The sequence below is a fragment of the Cydia pomonella genome, chromosome 3, assembly GCF_033807575.1.
Source record: "Cydia pomonella isolate Wapato2018A chromosome 3, ilCydPomo1, whole genome shotgun sequence".
Classification (NCBI taxonomy): domain Eukaryota; kingdom Metazoa; phylum Arthropoda; class Insecta; order Lepidoptera; family Tortricidae; genus Cydia; species Cydia pomonella.
In genome coordinates, this window is record NC_084705.1 from 12,380,840 (window position 1) to 12,407,424 (window position 26,585).

At 35.5% G+C, this 26,585-nt stretch overlaps 1 protein-coding gene across 9 annotated transcripts in view; it reads left to right on the forward strand.

Annotated features, from left to right (window-relative positions):
- LOC133516092 (protein held out wings) overlaps nt 1-18,250 on the forward strand; it is a 72,316-nt gene extending 54,066 nt beyond the window's left edge. The window contains exons 3-8 of one of the 9 annotated variants that reach the window (XR_009799174.1): nt 7,368-7,496; nt 8,074-8,214; nt 8,584-8,704; nt 10,413-10,757; nt 11,551-13,403; nt 15,570-18,250. Coding sequence is in view for 8 of the 9 variants with exons in the window: in XM_061848807.1 (XP_061704791.1) it covers nt 7,368-7,496; nt 8,074-8,214; nt 8,584-8,704; nt 10,413-10,757; nt 13,286-13,362 (813 nt within the window). In the remaining variant the exon portion in view is untranslated. Of the gene's footprint in view, nt 1-7,367; nt 7,497-8,073; nt 8,215-8,583; nt 8,705-10,412; nt 10,758-11,550 lie in introns of all 9 variants that reach the window. The other 8 variants (XM_061848807.1, XM_061848810.1, XM_061848812.1 and 5 more) reach the window with 8 other exon arrangements.
- The last annotated feature ends 8,335 nt before the right edge of the window (nt 18,251-26,585 follow it).

Sequence of the window (26,585 nt, forward strand, 5' to 3'; positions counted from 1 at the left end):
ACAGACAGACAGACGTTGGCCAAACTAGAAGGGTTCCTAGTTGACTACGGAACCCTAAAATAGAACAATTTGAGAACTGTTGTTAAAATCAGTGATAATATCTGTCGGTTACTTTATTTAAACATTTTAGCAAATCTATATTTCACGTACCAATTTTTGTACTCACTCAACAGTGACAAAACTCGGTCTAGAAACAAGGATCCTATTCAGTGTAATGTATCACCTACATTAACGGTGATAAGTGCAATTGGCCCGGCGGCAATGAGGTTGATCGGATTGGTCATGCTCCGCAGCGTGGTCACGGGTCACGGGCACCGCTGCTCTCGTTGGCTCCCTGTTTCCACTTTTGTATCTTGCGTCTTTTACTCATTTCTCAGTTGCGGCATTTCGATACTTACCTACTTGTTGACAATACAATAGTCACAAACATTTTTACTGAAGCAATTTCGTCCATTACGGTATATAGGTATTCGCAGCCCGACCACATGCTACAGATTTCGAAGAGTGAAAATCACTTAGTCAGTTTATAATACAAAATATGATGTAAATTCTTTCTGCATTTCACTATTTACTTAATGGCGCAGCGTCCCAAAATAAGTCTGGACCTCCGACACGAGTACACGCCAGTTGTCTCGATCCTGCGCCATCTCCCATCAGTTATCTGCTTGGAGATCGCGCAAGTCCACTTCAACAGCATCGCCCCTGGGACGTCCGATCAGCCTCAGCCTTATTGATCGTCCCTTATATCCCTTTTAGCGCCGCGATCCTCCTCCATTCTTAAAACGTGGCCGAGCCAGCGGAGACGGTGTTCAAGTTAACGCGTTTGTACATTCATTTCCAGTATAGGTATATAATAGTCTTCCGATGTATTTCTTATTAATAATTAATTGCATATTTAAAAGGCTTCGTGATGACACACCTATAATGACTAATAACTAATTAACAGTTAAATTATTTATTACCGTCGCGTTGATCTGTTGGACATTCAGGGTCTTTTTAAAGCTATGTTAAAAAGCTATAGGTCTGAAAATTTTATTAAATAATAGTTGAAACAAGTATTTTATGTCGATAGATATAATTTCCTTTTTAGCAACTTAAACAAACGTACTTGGCTACAAAAAATATTCCGCGTAGTGCAGTAAAGTTGCATCACCCCACTTTACCGTATTTGCTTCCTCGGTATGTAAAATCAGTACACGCAAGTAAATCAGCAAACCAATACTGCTCTTTGGACTTACAAAAAAAGGTAACTATTGTTCCAATCATCACGATGCTACTCGTATCGATGATATATAATTAAATACTCGGTGTCAAAGCTTGGGGTAGGTACTATTACTAATAGTTCCAAATACCGAATCACCATTTTAATTCTAAACTGCACCTTCGGTTTTTGAATTTTTTCATTTAGGTACCTACGTTAACTATGTACCATTGTGAACCGTATTTAATTTAAGAAATTATTACAAATATTATGGTCAAAATAACATGAGATCGATCGTGACTAATTCTCGCAGGCGCAGCTTGTTAAGTCATTAGTAAAAATGATTTACTGCTATAAAATAATTCATAATAAACTGCAAGTTACCGCTTACATTGTTAACTTGGCGCCTATTATGGTGAGCCCGATTTGATCTTATTGCTTGTTTGTTTTTGCTATAAATTGTCTTTTGTCTCTCCGTCGTTATCGGTTTTACTAGCGGGGAGAAAACCGTTAAAAAACGAGCCGCAGGCATATAAATATGCACCGGGAACGGTAATCGACATGGTTTTGTGACATAGAGAATTTGATCACATAGGTATGATAACGAAAACTTTCATTTTACTAAAAATACTATTTTATTTCGTGTCATTCAACAAAAAAATTATTCATTATATCCTAAATAAAATTAAAAATTCAATTATTTCCACCATAAATTCGTTTAATGAAAATTAAAATCTTAGAAATATTTATAGGGATGTCTTTCATGTCTTGTTTGTTGGCAAGATCATAAAATTATTAAAGTCAACCGGCCATGACGGTAATAACTCATATTACTCACAGGGTATAGGGTACTTGTAATATACATATTACGAGTACAAACTCAATCGGCAAATGGAATCGAAACCCTTGATCAAGGAAGCTTCGTCGTGCATTCTGAAAACGTCATACCGCCAGAGGCAGCAACGATATCTCGTCGTGACCAATCGCTGTACGACAATTATGTAGGTATTAACCCATCAGTCACAATGTGGGATTGGCAACTATCCGGTATTAATGACTTGTGATTACCAGCCTCGGTCAATAGTTCACTTGTTCGTTGTATTTATTAAGTAATGGGCAAGACGTGTAATAGGCGAGTAGTGTTAGTCCTAATACCTACCGATTTGTTTAATTTAATGACAAACTGCAATAAATATCGTGCGTTTAAGGTGCGGATTAAATCTCGGCGACAGAAACGCAAAGCAAGTAGGTAAGTAAAGCTCCCACTATTGAGAGCCTCAAATAGCGCTTGCAGGCAAATTGAATGATTCATACTAATGTCATACTATTAAATTCATACAACATACAGTTACAATAAAGCAATGAACGCCAACGCGTAATTATCAACCAAATGAAAATAACTAGGCACCCAGTTTGCTTGTGTATTTCATGCACCCTAAATGCATGAAGCGTCAGCAAGCGTGTAAAATTGGATGAACCTACCTCGGTACTTAATACCTCGAAACCTAACTCGGTGCATAATCAATGCGTATGGTCTGCGCCATATCATTTTTATTTCATCATACAATGCAACACTTAAAATATTCACATTAGTGTAATACTTCTGCTTGTACGTAGACTCGGTAGGACATAGGAAATGTCGTGATTGTCCTCTAATGTAAGCAAAATTCTGTACTTTAAAACAAAATATCCGACTGACTATACTGTTGATGGGGAGTGTGCTGTTTGGACCTTGATTGTAGTTGTAATGATAACGGACACAGAACACAGTAGATGGCTTCTCGCCACGCGCCCTGGGCCCGTGGCTGACAGTGACAATCAAATTTGCAACATTTGTAGTGTTAGCCGGAATAATCTGTACTTTTGTTATATCGTTTATATCATACGGTGTCGCACCTTAATAAATATTATCAACCGCATGGGTTGCATGATTTTATTCAGAGTGGGGCACTCTTCTTAAAAATCAGCGATTTGAATAAAAATCCCCATGATCAAATCAAAATGAGGTACTGATTGAAACTTGAAAAACGCGAATCAAGTACATCGAATCATGATTACTTTATCTGATTTGTAAATCTATTTCGAGTAAGTCATATGAATTACAAGGTTAATTAATACTATTAATTAATTGTATCTGAAGGGAAATAACTACGGTAACACGAACCTTATTCTAAATATGCTTTAATCAACTAAATCGTTAGTTTAAATGACCATCCGTTTGAATAAATTTACTTTTTCAAATCATGATTGTGACAAAAAATCATATGATTTAATCATATCTAATTCAATTATTAGTAAGCTCATGATTTAATTCACAATAAAGTTGATATGATTAAGAGGGACGTTTCCAGTTTTAATCTTATACTTAATTTTATGTTGGTTCAATCAAACTAAATAACTTTTGCCCAACTCTGATTTCATTAGCTACTTCTAAAAAAATTATTGACTTTAATAACTTTATGAACCCGTATAAAAAACACGACGTCACCAAAAAGTCATCTGGCATCGTACAATATTTGTCATTTATAGAATTAAGAAGTCCGTGGGAGAAAGGCTTAGGCTCCTTGATAGGCGTAACGACTGCACTTCGCCTGCGCAATGCAATTTCTATTCACGCCAATGACAATCATGGCAACTGGTTTTGTATCGTTAACCCAGATTTAGTGACAGTACCAAATTGATACAACAATACATTTGTCGAGTAAAAATAGCTTGTTATATTGTTCATTTCATTATAATATTCATTGTAAAGATCCAGAATTTTTTAGGTAGTGATTTTACTACAGCAATGCCTAAATAGATTCAGAAATAAAATCTTACCGAACATATTTTAAACATGTTAATCGTCAGATTTACATTGAGCATCGCTCTGATTTCATCGGGGAACATGTCGTAACTGATGAGAAAATAGGTTATGTCTTGTACCTACCTAATATTTTCATGCTGACACATTAATTATCTAAACTGAAGCCAATCAAATACCAAATTAAATAAATTAAATTATTCATTAAAAACATTGATACACTTTAAACGAGTAAACGAGAAATTATTATTAAATTAAATTAAATTTTGTAGTACCTACCGTATAGTGGACGTTATTTTCATGCGATAAATTATACCAGATGCCTTAGGCCCCGAGATAGATATGAGCATGCATCCCATAATTACTTTCTCTATATTAAGCTGCAACAGTTCAAAGATGCAAGTACCTAAATATAAATTTATAATTTTAAACTGCCCGTGGTTATTATTTTATACCTTTAAATATCACTGTGAAACTACACTTTTTGCTACTTTTAATGTTTTTCGAGGCACTGTTTTTGTACAAACTGTTTAACACACGGTATAGCTATAATGACGCGAACTTTCACCCCCATAAAGTTTAAATACTTTTTGAAAATATAATCTGTGTTTGAAGTGAAGGGAAAAACTAAACTTTTGCTTAAATTTAAAGTTGTTGTCTAAAAAAAACATTCAAATATTGTATTTATTTTTCGAAGAAAGGTGATGGTTCCGTTATATTTCTTTTGCTGGCGACTGCGACTAATCGACGCCGTAGAGCTGTCGTCGCTCGCTTGTTTTCGGGCTTCCTAATTCCGTCACGACCACAGTTTCCTCTAATTCCAGATAAAATATTGTCCAAGACGCCGCTACGTTATCTGCTAAACTAAACTAAACCCGCTGGTTTCTATCAGCATGTGGAACATATTTAAATGTTTGAAATTTTTACCGGAATACCAATCAAGACACAAATTTAGTTTAAGTAACTGCCGTGAGGTTCCTGTTTTATTATTTATAAACTTTATTTAATGTCATGCATCTTCAGGTATTAACGGACAAAATATTAATATCAAGTAATTTGTTGAGTAGATTATAGGTGACTAAAAAGATATATATGCTTATTAGGTACAACAGGCCAATTCCAACAATATAATGTGATACTGATCTAACATGGATCTGACATCATTCCAATATGAGATGGTGCCAATCTCCTTTAGAGGACCTACTGAATTGCGCATTATATCAACCTTCAACCAATACGTGACTTTTGACACTGACAGATCAGTATCAGATCAGTATGATATTAAAATAAGATTTAATAATCAAAACTCGAATTGGCCTGTAATTCACCCAGATCTAAATCGATGCTATATGATAATTTATACGAGAATGTAGAGTCGGATCCAGCTAACTCTGCACTGTACAGACTTTGCATTGACCGTGTATGGAAACGCAACCATTAACATCAAATTCTTATGAAAATAATGGCTTTCGTCACTTCAAATTCTGTGCAGAATAAACGGTTTCTATGGACTTCTAAAAAACGAGTCAAAATGCTGGGCAAGCAGCCGCAGACACCAGTAAGATGCTTTTCCTGAAATTACGGGATCTGCAAGCGCGGGCGCGAAGCCAACTGGCGCGCGAGTTTCAAAACGGCGTGACATGTCCGGCGAGTGGCGACGGTTTGCACAGTATTGTGATATGCATTGTACGTTGATGGGTACCTATTTAACTTAATGACACGGAGAGACTAGAGTCTAGCTAGACTATAGTATAATATACAATATTGCTGTAAATCTAATAATTATTATATTCGACGGTTATTTTGATACGTCAGGATAAAATGATAAAATATAGCTCTGAATACTCATACCTAAAGATACACTGTGGCGTGGGTTCTGTTAGTATGCTATTTAATAGAGCTTTTAGTGCTCATCATTATTTACAAGGGGGTATAATAATAGTTGACATGCAAAGAGGAAGTCTTCTCCCGCAGGCCGTTTTGCGGTGTGCCGCTAAGCAGTCAAGCCCTCTACTTTAATATAACTATTACGATTACAGCTAGGATTTTATGCTCTGGAAACCGCAATAATATAAACTGGAGTTTTACGAAATAGATTGTGTGCGAGTTCTATACTACAACTTGTAATTTGTGTATACCTATTTTTTTAATGGTTTGTGAAGTTCCTTAAACATGATCTTTCCAACCCTAACGGATATCCTCTATACATTCAAGTTCTTATTTGTTGCTGCTTTTCAACGATGAAATAAGAACAGTAATGCAGCAATAATTATAAAATAGCAATCTTGACGGCATATCGCTAAAATACATAAGCAAGTTACAGTTTGTATGTGATGCGATTTATAATCCGTCAAAGCCAAGATCTAAGCATGTAGATGTTAGTTTATGATAAACTGTGGTTTGATCAGATTCATTACATGCAAATCAATATGCCAAACTTCGGTTCGTTTGTTTTCCCATTGATTTACAATCGGTGGCCCGCCATCGATCGTCACGGTTGCCCGACCGCGACGGATGCTGAATGTCCCAAGACTGTTTCCGTGTCTCATATTTCATCAGTTGCATTGATACAATAGCTAATCAACTTAATAGCGTCGAGGTATATACTTCACAAGTAATGAGATCTTTGATCATAAAAAACTACCAAACTTTTTCGAGATTCAATGTTTCAAAATACGTGCGAGTTTTCAGAGCATCCGTTAGCAATTTTTATGCTGTCACAGGTAATTAGTTAGTTTGACAAGTATTAAATTTTACGCTTCACATTTAATTTAGTATTTAGTAATTAACGTAGGTAGTTGAATCTTTAAGAAAAATTGTGAAATACTTTGTGTGTTCTGGCGAGGTGCCAAGCGGGTTGGTCCATTTTCCTAGTGCAAACTGCAAACGTACGGCAGAGTGATACTGGTTCACAGTTCATATGCCTTACTGGCTGACGCTTTGAAGCTAAGGAATTGAGGTTAAATTAGTGTACATACATGTGAACGTGTGTAGGCACAGAGGAAACGATGTGTGCGTAGCGAAGCGCGTAATTAGTCCTACGGCTAATAGCAGTACTTGTACTGGGGCGTCTCAGAGCTCAGAGCTAAGATGTAATATTGTCTATGACTAATTGATCGAACTAAATGGTGGTGAAATTCAATTTACGTATATTTTATTTGATAGTAGCCTTTCAAATGTCTATCATGATTTTATACCTACATTTTTGCTGTCTGAAATTATTAACACTTTGTCTCGCGAATTGTCGCATGACTTCAATAACGAAATACCTATTATGTTGAGTTGATACCTTTGGATGTTTTTAAAAAAGTCAAAAAATTTAAAGAAGTACTATATTTAATGAATTGTGTTATTTTGTTACAGTTTAACTTCGTGGGAAGGATTCTGGGGCCCAGAGGTATGACAGCTAAGCAGCTAGAACAGGAGACAGGCTGCAAAATCATGGTCAGAGGCAAGGGATCCATGAGAGACAAGAAGAAGGTGAGCATTACTGTAAGCTAATCATTCAGTCTTATAGCATACAATCTACTCTACTTATATTGGTCTACACAAATTACTTTTGTTTTTCATGCAGCCCTAATGGAGGATCAGGTTACAATTTACTGAAATCCCTTGATAATACAATTGAAAAAAAAAAAACACAGCCAGATGTCAATCTCATGTAATAGTTTCAGTACAAACGAAATAACGACGTAGACATTCATTTCATATATTTATTTCCATTGCGAGGTTTCTGAAAACTAGGTTGAAATTACTTTTTTAAGAATATTGTATCTAATAGATGCATACTAATAGATAAATAAAAGCTGGTAAGAAACCATAGCTCCATTTGAGCAAATTACGTCTTTAATAACACGACACGAGACTGCTGACTGACGATTTTAACCTCTCAAAAGGTAGGTACTTGCGAATTGATATCGGGTCTACTGACTTTAGGCTTGAAATTAAATTCTAAATTTAAAACTTCATGGTCGCTTTTGTCAGACCGATATCGAGCCTGTGGTTTGTGATGGTGGTTTTGTAATTTGTGGGACTTTGAGTTCTTGATTCCATTTGGTGAAAATTTCAGGAGGATGCGAACAGGGGTAAGCCCAACTGGGAGCACCTGGCAGACGATCTGCACGTGCTGCTGACGGTGGAGGACACCGAGAACAGGGCTAAGCTGAAGCTCGCCAGGGCCGTCGAGGAGGTTAAGCGTCTACTTATTCCCGTAAGTACCTTATAGGACTACTTTTACCCTGTATTGTAAAACCTGGCGGGAGCAGGTATTTTCCATTTCCATAATAAAATTGTTACAATTATCACGTTGTCCAAGTCCAACCGGACATGGAATGGCACCCCTTGTTGAGGAATTATGAGCTTAAATTCGTGTTGCTACCTGAATTAGTTCGGCACACCGTAATCAGGTGACACCCTTGGATCTAGAATCTGTATTCAGATTCGGAATTCAGTTGCAAGTAAAGTTGAATTCTGCAAGGTACGAGTAGCTATTACGGATGTGTGTAGCTAAGATTAATTAAAAACGTAACCAGAATTGCAGAAGCACTGCATAAATTTAAAACAACATCTTTATTTACAGCAAGCGGACGGCGAAGACGAATTAAAGAAACGTCAGTTAATGGAATTAGCCATTATCAACGGCACCTACCGCGACTCCAGCGCGAAAGCCGTCGTGCCTGTCAACGGTCAGTGCCTCATAAGTATGGTCGCATTCATGTTTTGTCACTAACTAATCCGGGATTCTGTTATCAAGCGGCATGGAAATGTATATCCATGATTGCACCATAAACTGGTAGAGAATGACTTGTGGCATTAAGTTCGCCTTTCGTATTATTTTTACTGTGCAATAAAGTTTAAATAAATAAGATTAGGTACACTGCCGATTTTCTTTTAATGCAGCTTCTTAACAGAATCCATCAAGAAGTACTAACAAACAATCGGGTTTCAAACACTGTTTATTTAAGTTTCGAGTGGGTACCGACTTTTATATGTATGTATTGTGTCTTCTATGTTGGTGCTAGGCCTGCTAAATTGTTTGATATATAATTACAATGTCTCCCACCTTTGCTTCAGTGTGATTGATTAAAATGGGTTATAACTGCATTTTGTTCACGATCAGATGGCCATTAAATTCACTGTTTATGTGTTTGGGGATTTTCTGTTTGTCATGGCTGTAATATTATTTCACGATTTTTATCACCCTTCAATGGCTTCGTGTTTATTATTGGTTTAACAAATGACCATAAATTGTCTTAATTTATGAATCGTTAACTATCTTGGTAAGACGACTTAGGTTAAGTGATTTGTAGCATGTTTTGATTGTTCCATTAACTGGGCTGTTTCAATTCTAAGGTCAATGTCAAGATAATTTGAAGTTTTTCATGAATATATTACCTTACATCTTGTTTGCACATAATTTGACTGCTTTTCAACTCGAATTTTCTGTTTTTAGGGTTCCGTATCATAAGGGTTCCTATGGTGCGACTCTGTCCGTTCGTCCGTCCGTCTGTCACGCTAAATATCTTGAGAACTACTTAAGCTATCGATTCCAAATTTGGAATAGTTATGAACAACGCTGGCCGGCAAAATTTCAAAGTACAGTTAATTTGCACTTTAAACTCCTTTGCTATACTTGAAATTTCTACGTGATTACATTAAAAACACCTTCATACAAATATGTTTTTATCGGTTCACATAATAATGCGGAAGCGCTGGTGGTCTAGCGGTAAGAGTGTGCGACTTTCAATCCGGAGATTGCGGGTTCAAACCCCGGTTCGTACCAATGAGTTTTTAGGAACTAATGTACGAAATATCATTTGATATTTACCAGTCGCTTTTCGGTGAAGGAAAATATCGCGAGGAAACCGGACTTATCTCAATAAGGCCTAGTTTACCCTCTAGGTTGGAAGGTCATATGGCAGTCGCTTTCGTAAAAACTAGTGCCTACGCCAATTCTGGGGATTAGTTGTCAAGCGGACCCCGGGCTCCCATGAGCCGTGGCAAAAATGCCAGGATAACGCGAGAAAGAAGAAAGACAGAACGTTCACATAATAATGGATAATCCCAGAAAATTAAACCAACATTATACACAAGTCGCTAAAATTAGTTTTACCGATAGATGGCGTTGGCGCTGTTCGTAATTATGTTCAGTATACTTCTGGTCCGAAGCCTTTCGTGTTTATTTTTACATGAGATAATTGAAAGTTTGTACGGAACGCTCGGTGCGCGAGTTAACCGAACTCGCACTTGACCGGTTGTTTTATCTACAAGCCCTAGGAATATCAAACGAATGTAACAAGGAAGGGAAAGTTACTGGAATTGTTTCCTTACCATTTGGCCAATTTGACTAACCGGTGTAAAGTTACTAACATACGGAATTCGATGTATCTTAGCATTGATACAATGAAGGTGACTCCACAGCGGACGAGGAATGGCGTCGCGTTGCCGCCGCCGCGGCCGAGACGCAGCGACTGTTGGCGCCAGGCGGTGGCGTGGGCGGCGTAGCCCTACGCACGCAGGCCCCGCTCGGGGCCCCCCTGATTCTGTCCCCGAGGATGTCCGCGGGCCCCGGCGCCCAGGCTGGCCTGCTCAACGGCACCGGCGCAGGCGCCGCGGCCGGCCTGCTGTCCCCGGGCGAACCGGCGCACCAGCTCATCTACGCGTCTCCCTACGCCGACTATGCTAACTACGCGGCCCTCACTGCCGCCGCCAACCCGTTACTCACTGCGGAGTACGCCACTACTGACCATACGGGTGGGTTGTTCGCCCGTTGATCTCTTTACTCGAACACTAGTCTTGTTTTATGACATTTAAATAGGTGAGCAAATCGATTTAAATGTCATCGAATGACGCTGGTCTAAGGTCTTACTAACTAGACGCGGAATACACGGTACTAGGTTCGTATCATCCAGTCAATTGACTACAAACAACTCATATTAGTACTCGTATTACTTTCAGAACGTAAAAAGGTAGATGTTAGAACAATTTAGAAGAATTAATGCAAAAAGACGTTAAAAAGTATGTCGATTATAAAGCATTTTGTCATCGTGTTTGAAATAACCGCATGCCTTAAAAACGTAGAGGTGCTATCGTGTTAGTATGTAAGTACATACATTTCATTATTATAAGTCTATTTCACCAAATCATTGTGAATTAATGGACGCGTTTTAGTGCCTTTGTAATAAATAGGTACTTAAATAGTACAAATATACATACTAACATGTGGGCACCCTATACAAATAAGACTTGTTTTCCGATTGAATCATTTACGTGCATGATATTCGTAATATCAGATTTTACTTTATTAGGTACCTACCATAAATTTTTAAAATTTCTAACTTTCTTAAACAAACTAATAACTTAGGTATGAATTACCGCGGTAAAAAAAATGTCAACTAGGTAACCTACCTAAGGCAGCGAACTGGCAACGTTTATTAACAAATATTGAGGGCTCGTGAATACACAACACTAATCGACTAATACGATACGTAACACAGTATTGAGCTTACAGTGAACTGTGTGTGATATATTTTAATGGGGTTTACAGCGTCGAGATACCTACTTGCTGGCTTTTGACATTGGCCGCAAACGCATCATCAGTCCGCCATAAGATACGACCGCCACCACGCGACGTATCGACCTCCGCATCATTATTGACGTCCTTTGTAAACACCACTTGCCCCCAGGACGCACTATTACAGTCATTTAAAAGCCATGATCAATCTAGGTTAAGCTATCTTTTAAGTAAAATACTACAACACAATCATTTTGTACCTACGATGATGTTATAACGATGATGTCAAGTTTAGAAAGCTTTGTTTCTTCGACGGCTGTTTGTACCAGTTTTACAAAAGGTATTATTCGTATTTGAAAAAGCAGAGATATATTTATTTATATACATTATAAAGGTTTTTAAATACTTATTTACAGATAAATATATTTCAATTATTTATTATTTAATATTTACGTTTTTTTTACATACTCTTCTTGTTAGGATAGGTGGATCAGATGACGTAACTGTTTTAAAAATAGACAATACTTAATTTTATAAATAAGTTGAACTGCCAACAAAAATCTTATTAGTTACCGATGTATCTTAACAAAGATGTAGAGTTCTTATATTTATTTGTTTGTTTCGTTATTTTCTTTTAAATAATGATAGTTATAATCAAGCCCGTCATTGTATCATCTTGTGATAACCCTTGCTTGTAACACCACTAATTATATTAACATACTGTTATGTTAATACGTATCCAATTTTCTTTGAGTTTTTAGACTATTACTAATACGTGTTATACTGTCACGACTTTAGCCACACTCTAGTGTCATGGTCATGCATGCTGTTTTGTTGTGTCTAGACTCAGCTCGAAACATACTCACCACTTATCTCTGGAACCCAGAATAAGTTACAAAATAAGCATCCGCTAATTACAAGCAAAAGGGACCAAAATATGTTATTTGATTTTATTTACAAACAATAATTTAATTTTAACTTTATAACACACTTACAATTTAATACTACGAACATATACATTTCGATCAAAACAGAACAACATTCTAGGCGGTTCTAAATGTTATAAATGATGTCGTAATTTATTAATTTATTAGCCATACTTATATTTATAAACATACCATAGGTTAAGTATTATTATCTTATAAAGATTTAGATAGGATAGAAAAGAGTGAGCTTTATGAAAATATTGTACCCGTATTTTGTGTAGGTTTATAATATGTAATACAGTTGATTGTAGAGTCAATTTATTTTATTTAAAATGAAATTACGAAGCCAGCCATTACCTGTACCTTGACCGGGATACTTTTACCCGTGATTTTATTATTTTATTTCCAAAGCACTAAAATAATAGATAATATGTAGGCGTAGGCATAATATTATAAATAAATTAGGGTTACTGCCAACAAAAGCTTCGATAAATATTATGTAGTTGACAATGACGAGTATTTGGCAGTGATAGATAGCTATCAGAAAAGTTTAGCATAGGAATATTTGAATATAGAATAATGAGATTTTCTTTTCAGCATTTAAAATACGCAGAGCTTGAACCACTGAATTAAATTCAACTATTATCTAATCATCGCCAATAATTGCCTTAAATATCTATTCACGTTATTTGTGTGATAAAAAAGTTTCTTTGCAATTTTTTTTATGTGCCTACCAGATACAAATAAATGTATCTACTACATAGTTTTCATAATAAATTATCACGTTTTCAAGCTCTGGTGTATAATGGTGACACAGATGATTTATATGCATATGCCGCTAGGTGTCGTGCGGCGGGCGGGTCGGCTCGCGCAAGTGAGGGAGCACCCTTACCAACGCACAGCCTTACCGGCGCCTTAATTCCCGCCAAAACGCTCTCACGCCGCCATTTTGTTCACAAGGTGAGAAGCGCACCCACGCATGCCGTGTACGACGAGTATGATTGCTTGTTACAAATTGTGTTGATAGTAGAATTTAACTATTGCTGTGCTGTGGGTACTGCCTACATGCCCATAGTAAATTTTATTACAACTATTAAGGTAGCTCTAATGGTTAAAATAGATGGAACCTAATATTTTTTCCTTTCACTCAGTAATACTTTGACAAGCAATCATATTCTCGGTAATAAATGCGTGAGTGTATTTGCTTTGTTGTCTCTCTGTGTCTCTTATAATATTTGTTGTGTACTTATTAGGTACGTCCTTATTATTAGTTCGTTTAGGTCTTTTATCCGTCATACCGGTTCACACCGGGTTGAAGAGTCACTGCATAATTTGGAAACTGTGATTTTTATATTTCTTTTTATAGATTTTTAGATCTGTTACATGTTGTGTTGTACGACATTATTATGAGTATGCAAAAGGCATTATAATAATGTATTTTCTTATATTTTAATGTATGTTGTAAACAGCAGTATTACCAAATTTATTATACTCTTGTTGTTGTTTATGAATGCTGTTGTTGCAACCGACTACCACAACATGTGCTTCTAAACAGTCATGTGTCTATACATTTCATATAGATAAATAAAGGAATGGAGGATTTAATTTTGTACCCATTGAAATGAATCATATTTTAGTAGCCTTTTTAAAATCTGGGTAGATTGCTAATTATAGGTCACGAGGTGCTACTCCGGGTTGTGAAATCCTTCTTTCCTTTTCTCGCCCAGTATTAGTCAAAGGAAAGGGTATTTTCAGAATCGTGCCATCAGTCCAGTATTAACAAAACGCCCCTCCTTTGACTTGACAGATTCTTAATCATCACAACTTTCTTAGTCAATTTAAGATTTTTATATGAAAATTTTAAGCTAGTTGTTTCTATTTTGCCTAGGTATTTTAGGATATATTTTATTTACTTTCTTATTTGAAAGTGGTTATTATTGCACTTGTGTCCTTGTGGATCTATGAGGCATACAAATGCCGTTAATACGTATTTTCAAGCTTCTTTTATCATAAAATGAATTTTGGATCAGCATATTTTTCTGTATTGAAGTGTAATGTTTCTTTGTAAAATATTTGTTCCAGTTGTTGATTGTAAATAAATGCATTTTCAGAACGAATACATGCAATAAATTGTCTGAAATTTTAAATAAGCGTTTTCTTTATATTTGTTTATATAGGTCCGCGGTAAACTTGTGTTAACTTGCTTTTTGATGATAAGTCAATAAAGTTGATGACGTGCAATCATTTTGGTCAGTTGTAGCCTCACACGACTAACATGCAACTCCACAAGGCCAAGTTCCCGTTTGTGAAATAATAATAAAGTGCACTTTCATAACTGCTACTGCCACTACTTGCAGATTATTTGTAACTATGTATTTATATTATATGAGTAACTAACATGCAAATATGTAACGAGATTGATATGTTATCGCAAATTATTAACATTATGAGAATGCTATATACGTTATATTGAGATGTTACAGTCATGTTTTTAACAATTACATACTTGCAGTTGGGTGCTATGGTTATATACTACCTAAGTGGTAAAATTTATTATGCTTGTTTGTTTGAGTAATATTTGATGCAGCGATTGTATTAATTTCATACTGCGGTTTCAAACATTACTCTATTGGGAACTATTGGGCATTTTAATCCTATATTGTAGAATTTACTCGTATCATTATCATACTAAATTAATTTAACATTTCAACCATTAACTGCGTAAACTAATAGTACCTATCCGATGTAATATAATTTTATTAACTGGGCAATAATCGGAACTGAATGTCGCGGCGCGAATGCCTGATAGACTCCCCTTGACATTTTTATCAGATTACCTACAATATTACAAAAAAATCTGTACCTACACAAGTCATTATCAATCCGAGTTAACGGTTTACCGCTTTTGTTGCATATCTGCATGTCGAGGCGATCCCTTCAAGCTTGTAATACCATGGAATTATAAAGATAATTTATCGAATCGAGTTCACCTAACATCGCCCCATTTTGCGCAGTGCAACGTCAGCGTCCGTTGGACTCGGTATTGGGGCCACTCTTGTAGTCGGACCATGACATTTCGATCGATACTAACATTCTGTTTTTCTCTCTTCTCGTTAACCCGGCTAGGAGAGTGCTAACGGCGCAGAGGGACTAACCGGAGCCGCGGCCGGTGCTGCCGCCCTCGCCGCGTAACATTATCATCGGAACATCGACCACCATGTAGCTATAGCTGTTGGGCCTTTCACGTTAACATATACTATGTATTATAATAGTCTAACTATTAACATTTATCTGCCTGTTATGTTTATAACATGATGAACTTTATTAACAATTTTAAAATGGCACACGCCGTCGACTATATTTACTATTTCTGTAACTTAATTGTATTTTTGTTGTCGCTTGAATGTATTGTTGTTTAAGCACGATGTGTTTTAGGCTGCCCAGTTCTTGCGGTGCTAAATTTGTTGACTGTCAAACCGGAGACGCCTCAGGTATTGTGTCACTAAATGACTTATTTCTATGCATTTTACTATACACTTACTTTTCAAAGACTGTCGTGTATTTTGTATTTTGAAACTAATTTAGCACCGTATATGTTTCACTATTGAAATAAAACTATGACTCATAATCACAAGGTACATGTATCTTGCAATTAAATAATTCGAGTGAGCCTAATTACTTAGGTACAATAAAACCTGTAAATCTCCTATGGAATAACAACGGATATCCACCAATGGAGTAAAATACCTAAATAAGTTGAGATTGCCATTTTCTGCAGTCCGGTTAGCATGACACAATCCAACCAGATACTTCTATGTTTTCAATTGGCTAATGCAAACGCTAATTTAAGTACCATCTGCTTAAAATGCATCAAATAATACTTTTGGTGTGACGACATGGCGGTATTAGGAAGATATATTTTACATCAAAACTCTAAAGGTAAATGATGCTCTTGCTAGCGTTTCTTTTTATACTTTAATTGCTTTTCGTTATAAATATTATAATTATTTAAAATGTTGGACTGATATTCGATTTATAGTCTAATATAAATAGGTGATTTTCACATACTTATTGACCTCACATATTTGGCATCTGGTATATCTATCTTGAAAACCAAAGACTAATATTATACTTGTAGCGATTTTGACAAATATTTTCTTATTGAGAAATCTATATAAAAAAAGTCTTCCTTGTTATATAATTAACCTATTGGTCAATAAGTGTATGAATCGAAGGTATGACATTTATCTTTAGAGATATGCATAGGATTGTATTTGATATAATAGTAGTGCTTAAATATTTAAAGATAACCCGTTATATAATGCGCATCCCAAGTGCCTTAGTTAAATGTATCATGTTCTTTGGGGTTATATATAAAAATGTTATTTTATAACTTAGTTAAGTTAGAGGAGATTAAATTATTGTTAACTTTGCTATGTTTATCGTTAATCTGCAGTTTTCGATCTAGAATTTATTTAAATATATATAGTCCAACGTCATACTAGTGTTGGAAAGCATATAACTTATCGACCTTATCGTAAGTGCCTTTCTAATCATCTCCGGTAAGAATCTCTTATTTACCCGTTCAAGGATTAATCTCAATTTTATCTATATACACATTACTCATACAGTTTATAAGTTTATATACTTACATTATTAAAAAAAACTTAGCAGTTGCTGTAGCAATATTTTTCAAAAAAAATAGTGCAATAGAAATGTTATTTCTTCTTAATATTTTATTATTAAAATCTCAATTATTAATATGTTGAGTAGATATTTTTTTAAAGTAATTCATAGAGATCTGATATTGAGATTACTACGAATAATGGATTCGTCACTGAGAAAGTCTTTCTTGATGGTTAAAATATCTCAAACAGCTAATTTAGTTTCAATAAATTATAATTGCTAAATTATGGTTTAAAAATGCACTTAACCTCAATTAATATACCTACTTTTTGAAGTTGTTAACACTCCGTCCATGGATACATTATTTTAAGTACTTAATTCGTTGGTCTCGTGAATAGTTAAGAGCGGATCCGTTGATGCGTTTCGAGATCATACAATTGTGTTAACACTTATTCTTAATAATAGTCATACGTATATTATAAAATAGGTATTTTCCTTTCCTAAGATAAAAAAAGAATATAAAAAAATACAAAGGTCAAATTAAACATACTACATTTTCTTGTTAGTACCTAATCTTCTTAAATATAATTTATTGTGTCCGAGTGCCTAATAGAGTGTACAAAACAAAATACCACAGTTTATACAAATGACGCATTTACCGTGAAATTATAAAAATCAATGCCATAAACCGATGGAACATGGAATAGGAATCGTATCTAAATCAAAAATAAGATTGTTGATCAAGTAAAGTAGGTAATATCGTACAAAGTATAAATAATCGTTCTGCTTATAGTTAGTTATAGGTTATTTATTGTGTTTCATTGCGATAACAATATAATTTGTTTCTTGAAACATGTCTAGTGCCATCATCAGACGTCAGCGAAGGGCTTCTACATGTTATTATTTTTTGTTTAAATTTGTACTTATTTTACCTACATACATTAACGGCAATTCACAAAGCAAGTGCCTTAAATGAACTTTGTACATATTTATATAATAATTATTTTTCAATAAAGTATTATAACGAAAAATAATAAATATCTTATACTTATACACCTATGTAATTGTTTTCCAAAAACAAATAAAGAATACTTTTATTACTTCTAGTTAAGTGAGATTGTGCATATGTCTGTTTTGATGTGTGTAATATTGATTTGGCATTAGTAAATATTTGGATAATGCATCTTGAATTTTTATATGGTTCCTTTCCCTATAGATTTAGGATTTGTTTTTTCGACGCATGCAGTGACGACTTTTACGTCGCCTGAGGCTACCGCAGACATCATAGTTCAAGGACAGTCTTCGTCTAACGCACTTTTATTAGTTGCAATTGATATGCAATTAGTACATTACAATACAAGTACGAAAAATAGGAAATTCGCAACGAAGTGGCGATGAATGAAAGGGGCACGAATCGACACGAGTTGCGAATTACCTCTTTGCACGTGTACCTATTGTACAACGTTTAAAACTACATATCGCCCTTTAAATTTTCGACATTAATGCGGGAAAGTAACACCATAACCATATGTATTGTAATAAGTAGTATGTTTCAACACTTGCTCGTAGGTAATGTGAAACTTATTGAACCGCTCTTAGGATCGTGCTTTTTTCATTACAACTATCGAATATGTACAGTTATGTTATAATTATCGAACTAGTGCGGTAATGTATGTTGATACTTTGTTAATTTTTTGTTTAATTATTTAGGTTGTATAGTAGAAAATAGTTTTAGATTTTTTTTGGTAAAATAAAAAACCTCGTATCGAAATTTATGTACGTATATGCCGAGATACTTATAAATAGGCTTTCTTATTGCGAGCTCGCTTTCAGCTCGAGTGCACAATATCGCTTCGAGTGTATAAGTAATGACTAACGTAGTACACTTGTATCGTAATGTACTATTGTGCGACAGGTACATAATAAGAGTTCTTAAAATTCAAGGTCTGAAGTTAAGAAACGAGACGATGTCGAGCCGAGAATTTTAAGACCTAATTATGTATGGTTGCATATAATATTTTTTCTAAGAGGGAGCAAACACCTAAAACGATAAAAAGTAAATACTTACATAGAGAACAAAATTTCTAACTGCATGCATGCCCCGCCCGCTCTCCTTGGCCATCGGCCATATGAATAAAGAGGACGGCCGATTCTCTATACAAACGCAGTCCCCATTTTCCTCTCTGGATATTGCTATTTTGGAAACATTTTTTTCATAATTTGATGTATATTAACCATAGCTATGCCCCTACGTTTGAGTTTTTTCGAATTTTACATTATTATAAAAATTTGGAGTGAAAAAAAGATTTCATACAAAATTTTAAATGAATACTTCAGAATTCGAAAAAAATCAAACGTAGGGGTATAGCTGTGGTTAATATACAACAAATTGTGTCAAAATATTTAATAATCTTAATATCCAGAGAGGAAAATGAGGACTACGTTTGTGTGAAAAGGTGATTTCGCACGGTTCCTTCACTTTCGTCTTAAGAATTGGAAGAAAATACGGCAATATGACGGCTGAGGTCAGTTTTGTGGATACAAAATAAATATCGCCGTCGATTTACATTACACAGTATAAAAATAAGTAACATTTAAAACGAATTTAGCTGTAGTTCGACGAGCCCTAAAACACTTGGAGAGACCCATTTTATTGTAGACTAAGAGCTAACCCAGGCAAATAAGTAGTAGGTATTTAATAATGAGAGCAAAAAATTTGCTATCCTTATTCCTACATCCAGGTGCCTAGTAACTGTTTATCGGTGGAATAACATGTCACCAGGCCATTGTTTCCTATAACAGAAACGTCCGGCAATATTATATTCGAATTTCGAATCAAATACATAGTCACACTTCAAGTTATCTGCATTCTTTGAGTTCCACCAATAAACAGCTGACAGACGCCTGGATCCACTGATAACGATTACTTGCAGAAAATTGTTTAGTTTTGTTGCTCTCTTTATCATATACCAACTTTCGGAACTGCGAAATTATCCATCTATTATCTTCGAGAATTATTCATCTTTCTTAAATATAAGCTTCAAATTACGAGTTTTTAAATAAAGCGCCATCTCGCAAACTCGCTCTAAACTAATAAAACGCGCTCTTAGAGATAGGTTGCATTGAAAAGCACCACAGTTGTCAATGAGAGACAACGCCTAAGGATGTAATTGTAACCACCATTTTCGCTAGATGGCGTTGCATTCAAACTTTAGCATTCAGTAGTAACAGTAATATGAAACTGACACTCATCTCCATACTATTCTGTGTGATTCCATTCATTCATTTATCATCATCATCATCGACCTAGCGTTGTCCCGGTCTTTTGCCACGTTCCCTTGGGGCGCCTGGGGTCCGTCATCATTTATTTATTCCATCCCGCTATATTTCAACCTCTATGTATATCTACTTCATAATTAGATGCTATAGACTAAAAGAGTAAAAGATAATCCTGGTCAAAGAGTTACGGACTGTAATAGTAAATTTTTGACGACCGGTTTGGCCTAGTGGGTAGTTACCCTGCCTATGTAGCCGATGGTCCCGGGTTCAAATCCCGGTAATCGGTATGAACACGGATATTTGTTCCTGAGTCATGGGTGTTTTCTATGTATTTAAGTATTTATAAATATTTATATATTACATACTCGTATATCGTTGTCTAAGTTCCCTCAACACAAACCTTATTAAGCTTACTGTGGGACTTAGTCAATTTGTGTAATTATGTCCATAATATATATTTACTTATTTATTTATCTATTTATTCCGACGCTAGTGCAGAAAGTATGTCAGTGTGAGTGGTACTTCACGAGTAGCGAGATATTGCAAGACTCGGGACGAGTGAAGAATGACATTTCCGCACGTGTATCGAACGTCGTTTATTAATACAGTTGCGAAAAAATAAGAAAAACAACAAGTAAGTATATTTTTTTGAGACAGAAACAATTGTGTAATAACACATTCTACTATTATTACTTATCGTTATTTACCATTATTTGTGTATCGTATATTTAAATATCAATATCGAATGTTGCTTTAGGAAACTTAAAACATGTTGCAGTAAGAAAAAACGCCTCTTGTTTGATAGGCGTTTCGGCAGCTATTCCGTTCCCTTCAGACAACTTATTAAGAACTGTTTTTCAATATTAAAAAATAAACGTGTTTAAATGATGAACAGGTAAGTAATAAAATATGTATATTTTTATTATTCTTACATTAACAGTAGGTTTTTATGTTCATAAACACGTTTAAAGGAAACTAACATTAACAGTCATCAATAAGTACCTAGTCATGATTTGAAACAAGTATAAATTTAAAAAAAAATTGGAAAAGTGAAAAGCACTAGTTCGCGAAATCCAACTTTCCGCACGCTAAACAACTACGTAAAGTAGCCTTTTTTGAGCAACTGCATTAAAAAAAATATGTACGGCCTAATTATAATTTTAGTAAACGTCAAAAATTTGATCTGGATACAATATAGATGTTCTTCAAACAAAAACGTCCCTTTTGATACTGACAGGTCCAATCCATATCGTATCTAGATCAAATTTAATACGTATATTAAGAGGCTGCTAATACCTAAAACGCGCAGAAATCGGAAAAAAAAATTGATAGCATTGTCGCATGTTACTGGGCCTCGGCAAGGAAATAAATAATAAGTAAACTATTGAAAAAAAAGTGGATTATTTGTGTAGCATTACTTGTTAGCGGTTTAGATATAAATGTTTTGAAATTGGGATTTTAATTCCTGACCAAAAGTCAAAAAAATAAAGACAGTACCGCTTATGACCGGTGATTTGAAGACCAATCTATGAAATTATTTTTTCTATCGAGCCGATTTCGTTTAATCATATAAATATCGAGTACGGCCACGATATTTTTTACTTAGAAATACAATGAAAATATTAACCATACTAAATAATTCGGCCCACAATGTTTGTGTGTTGCTTACACAAATTACGAGATACGAGCTTTTATAGTAACTCAACCCTTGTAAAACCTCGTATCTCGTAGGTATATATATGTCATTACAGGGACATATTTGTCAGCAAACCGCAGCCAAATAACACTAGACCCTTCTCCTAGTGTTGTGTTCCTGCCGGTGAGTAAGGTAGCCAGAGCTCAACGAGGGGGGGGGGGGGGGGGTTTAGGGTCGGCAACGCGCATGTAACTCCTCTGGAGTTGCAGGCGTACATAGGCTACGGAGACTGCTTACCATCAGGCGGGCCGTATGCTTGTTTGCAACCGACGTAGTATTAAAAAAAAAGTTGAACTTGAAAATAGTACTTAATTCACGATAAAAGAGTCCTTGCATGGTGTGATTTATTGCCCGTATTGGATTTACATACATATGGAAGTATATAATACATATATATGGAAGTACCTACCTATCTATGAGATTTTATTCCCTCGGATGGCCTCCGATGAACTTAATAATATAATAGTCGTTCACAATAGTTATTTACGATACAAGTGTAGAAAATAATAAATTCGAAACGAGTGCATGGTGATAAATTAAAACACGACCGAAGGGAGTGGTTTAAATCGACACGAGTTGCGAATTACCTATTCGCACGTGTATTTACGCGACACCGTTTTACAGTACATTTTCGACATATGTACGGAAAGTGCTCATTCCCGCACATGTGTGGGAAAGTAGCTCCATATGTACTGTAATGTATTTTTCAATATTCTTATGCCACTTTACCGGGGTAGCTTCGTACCTACTGTCCGGCAATTTGAACTTTTCGCAAAGCTCCAAAATGGAATTTTAAATTCGCAATCGTAGCACTGCGAGGCGCGTGGGAATAAACAGCCGCATTTGTGTGTTGCATTGCTTTTGCCAAATATTTCCAGCCCACCAGACTATTTTGCATTATCTACAGGTTTGGCGACATCACTGTACCTATTTACTCAAATTAAACCAACCTATCAACTTTCAAATTGAAAACTGAACATCATTTAAAAAAAATTGTATTGTAAGTAAATATCTAAACTTAATTTCCCTATCTCTGACGTTTTACAAAAAATGAACGTTTGTGGACACGGTAGGTAAGCACAAGACTGTTACAAGAAGATACAAGATTGCACTCAACGTATCGCAAGCGATATAGCCGCATCTCTGTCGATTGTTGTAACCAATAGATGCGTCTATTTCACTAGAGATTCTACCACAGTACGTAGGCTTCACTTAATTGAATGTCAACCTCACTCAACCACTCTCCGAACAAGTCTAGGCAGTGTATGCAGACGCCAGTTGCATAGGCGTCGGTGCCGTGGCCTGTTATTAGGACATGCGTTATTACATTGATTTATAATGCATGGGCTCTTATAAATGATGCATAATTGGGCCCCTTTTTGTTTTACCGTTTAAGTTGGCGGTAATAAATCATCGTCACGTGAGCGATAAAACTGTTCCTACATGATGATAAATGGGGACTTTTATAGAGATTATTCATAGATAATTATGCCCATATAGGATTTAGGGGTAAGTCGCGTATATAGTGTGATCCGGAAGGGATTGATGCTATTGTTCGGTAGAAAATAAATCAGGGACAAGGTACTCGCAGTTGGCTAAGATACAGGCGCAGCCTAGTTTGGTTACTGAAGTATAATGTATTAATATTACGTGAAAAAACCTGTTATTACAAATTTTTTATAAACCTGTCATCGAACTGGTAGTTATAACTTCGACACGTAAAATTTGATTTGTCTGGCTGGTTCCATTGGCACAAAACGCTTCATGCAACCGGGAAAGTGTTAACAAGAGTCCAGTTATTATTTATTAAATAACAACATTGGATTTTATCATTCAAAACTCAAGTACAAGCAGAATTAAATTACTCATACATTTTCATTAAAATTATTGTAACATTTTTTATGTTTTTAAGGTGGAACGATTTTTAGTCACATACCTTTTTTCTTATACAATGTAGCCAACGTCAAAAAGACAATAAGTAAAAACCTTTTCTATGAAGTATAACCAATTCTCATAGTATTGATATCCCTAAAGGTTTTTTACCTTGCCCAAGGGAAAGCTTTTTCACTAGGTATATCTACATGTGTCTGTATGTGTAGTATACTACTACACTTGTCTAAATAATGCTTGTGTTTAACTTTATGCACACAAAGTCAAAAGTAAGAGATTTATACGAAAAACAATTTTCATGTGTTTGTAGCATTGTACGAGAATGCTAGGGATGCACACCAGGGGCAGGCTAGGGCGGCCGCTCGTAAAATTGCAGCCAACCTTGGGGGCGACGTCTCAAGACGGCCGTGCATTCTTATGCGTGTAGACAACCCGCAGTTTGCAGATGATGCTCTAAACGTGCAAGGAATGAAAAAAAAATGTGCGTATTTAGCGATTTAGCGCAAGTCATGCGTTTTTGGTAATGTGTTTTATTTTTAACGGGATATACTTAGTTATAATTCATAAATAAAATACTTGATAAAAATAAGTTGGACGTCATTAATCAAGTCAAGGGTGTTCACATTCAATTCATTCAATATAATGTAATTGGCGTGAGAATAGCTTTATTGTATTTAGTCAAAATCAGTTATATAATTTTTGGCGCACGTAGCACTGGCTATTACAAGACGATCTATGCGCTAACGGGCCGACCACGCCATTGCATTGGTCTAAGGCGGTCTATTCCGTATGATCACGCACCAAACCCAACTCGGTTTGGTGGTTTTTATTAGTATATTAAACGCTAACAAAATTACCAATAGTTACCACCGGTAACAACTTGATGGTAACTAGTGGGAATATAACCCTGAAATATAAGTTGCGGCCCTCCCTGCAGCAGTTGTTACAGCAAGTGTGTATGAGCCTTTATAGTACGGGGTTCTTTATGAAAGAAGTATACAGGTTTTTAAACGGTCGGCAATTCGAATGTGTTCTAAATGCTAGCAAACACTTTTTACTTATCTTTTCTGATACTAATTTCAAAAACGGATGCTCGAGTGGAGCGACCGGTAGGTTTAGCACAGAGGCTTCGTGAAAGTATATCACCCGTGCGAGATAGACTACCCGTCCATCTCTAATTAATACAGTGAAGGACGCTTCTGTGCTAAGCCCACAGACCCCACAGTATAGTGTGTGGCGCGCTAATGGAGCATCCAGGCTAAGTAAATGCAAGACCTGAAATGAGACTATGTGAGCGGCCTTGGTGGACGCTGCTTAGACCCCTCCAAAGAACGACGCGCTCGCCAACCTGTTATCCGAACACCCAAGAGTCACAGCTTTCTATTACTAATACGCTTAATGAAAATTTTTAATTACACTCTGAAGATACTAGTGATATAGTTTGTTTTATTACCATTAAAAAAAAGGTAAGCGATTTCAACGTGTCTTTTTATTGAAAAACACTTTTTAAAAATAAGTCACGGCAAATGTGCAACAATTATAAATCATATACGATCATTTACTTTATTATGATTTTATAAATAATAGTAACTGATTTTGAAAAAGCGTTTTTTATTAAAAATACATATCAAGACTGTTTACCTTTTTTCTAATGTTAAAAAACGAAATATAAGCATTTGATAGCGCGATGTACAAAACTGTCATAGCTTACTCGTATTATTTTTTTAAGTTTAGCACGCATTCGATGAATTCTTGTTAAATAGGTTGAAACTGAAACAGAATGTGCTATTCCGACGAATACTGCGTCATCAAGGAATCAGTCCAGACTAACAGTCAGGGGCCCAGGGCGGGGTCATAAAACTACTTCCCCTACGAGAGGAGTGCGACACCTACCCGCTTTCTTACGCGTTTACCTACCACTGAATAAAGGAATACAATCGATACGATACGATCGTATCTGTATCGCATCTATTTTATTTTCGAATACTTTTTAATCAACTAAAAAAAAAAGATTTATCCCGCGGGTTAAAAATATAAATAATAAGAAGAATTAGGTAATGAATACTAAACCACTAAAATCATAACTAATAACATTTTTATTTTAGTAATTAGCTACGAGTATATATGTCACTTGCAATGTAGTATTCGCCACGATAACCGCAAACACCTCACGTAAGCACCTCTCTAACTCGCTCAAAGTTAAATGATCCACATGTTACTTATATACTTGGGTACATAATATATTTATTGATATATATATATGTATGTTTTGTATATATGTAGGTATATATTGGTTTTAAGTATATTATATGTGTGAGTATATAAATAGAATGTTATATTGTTTCGAATAACTTGAATTGTGTTTTATATTTCCTCTCATTATCTACAATCCTGCACTAACTACAAGTTGACTGGTAAAGAATGCCTTGAGGCATTAAGTTCGCCATTTGTACAATTTTATATCGCGCAATAAGGTTTAAATAAATAAATATATAACTAGTGATTAAATATGATATGTATCAGACCACAGACTCTTTAAATCCAAGAGCAAAACATGAAACGTGTTATTCACCTACCTAGGTAAGGGCCAGTCAGCATCAATAATAGCGGAATTAAAACAATTTTCTAATTAGAGACAAATCTATAGGTAC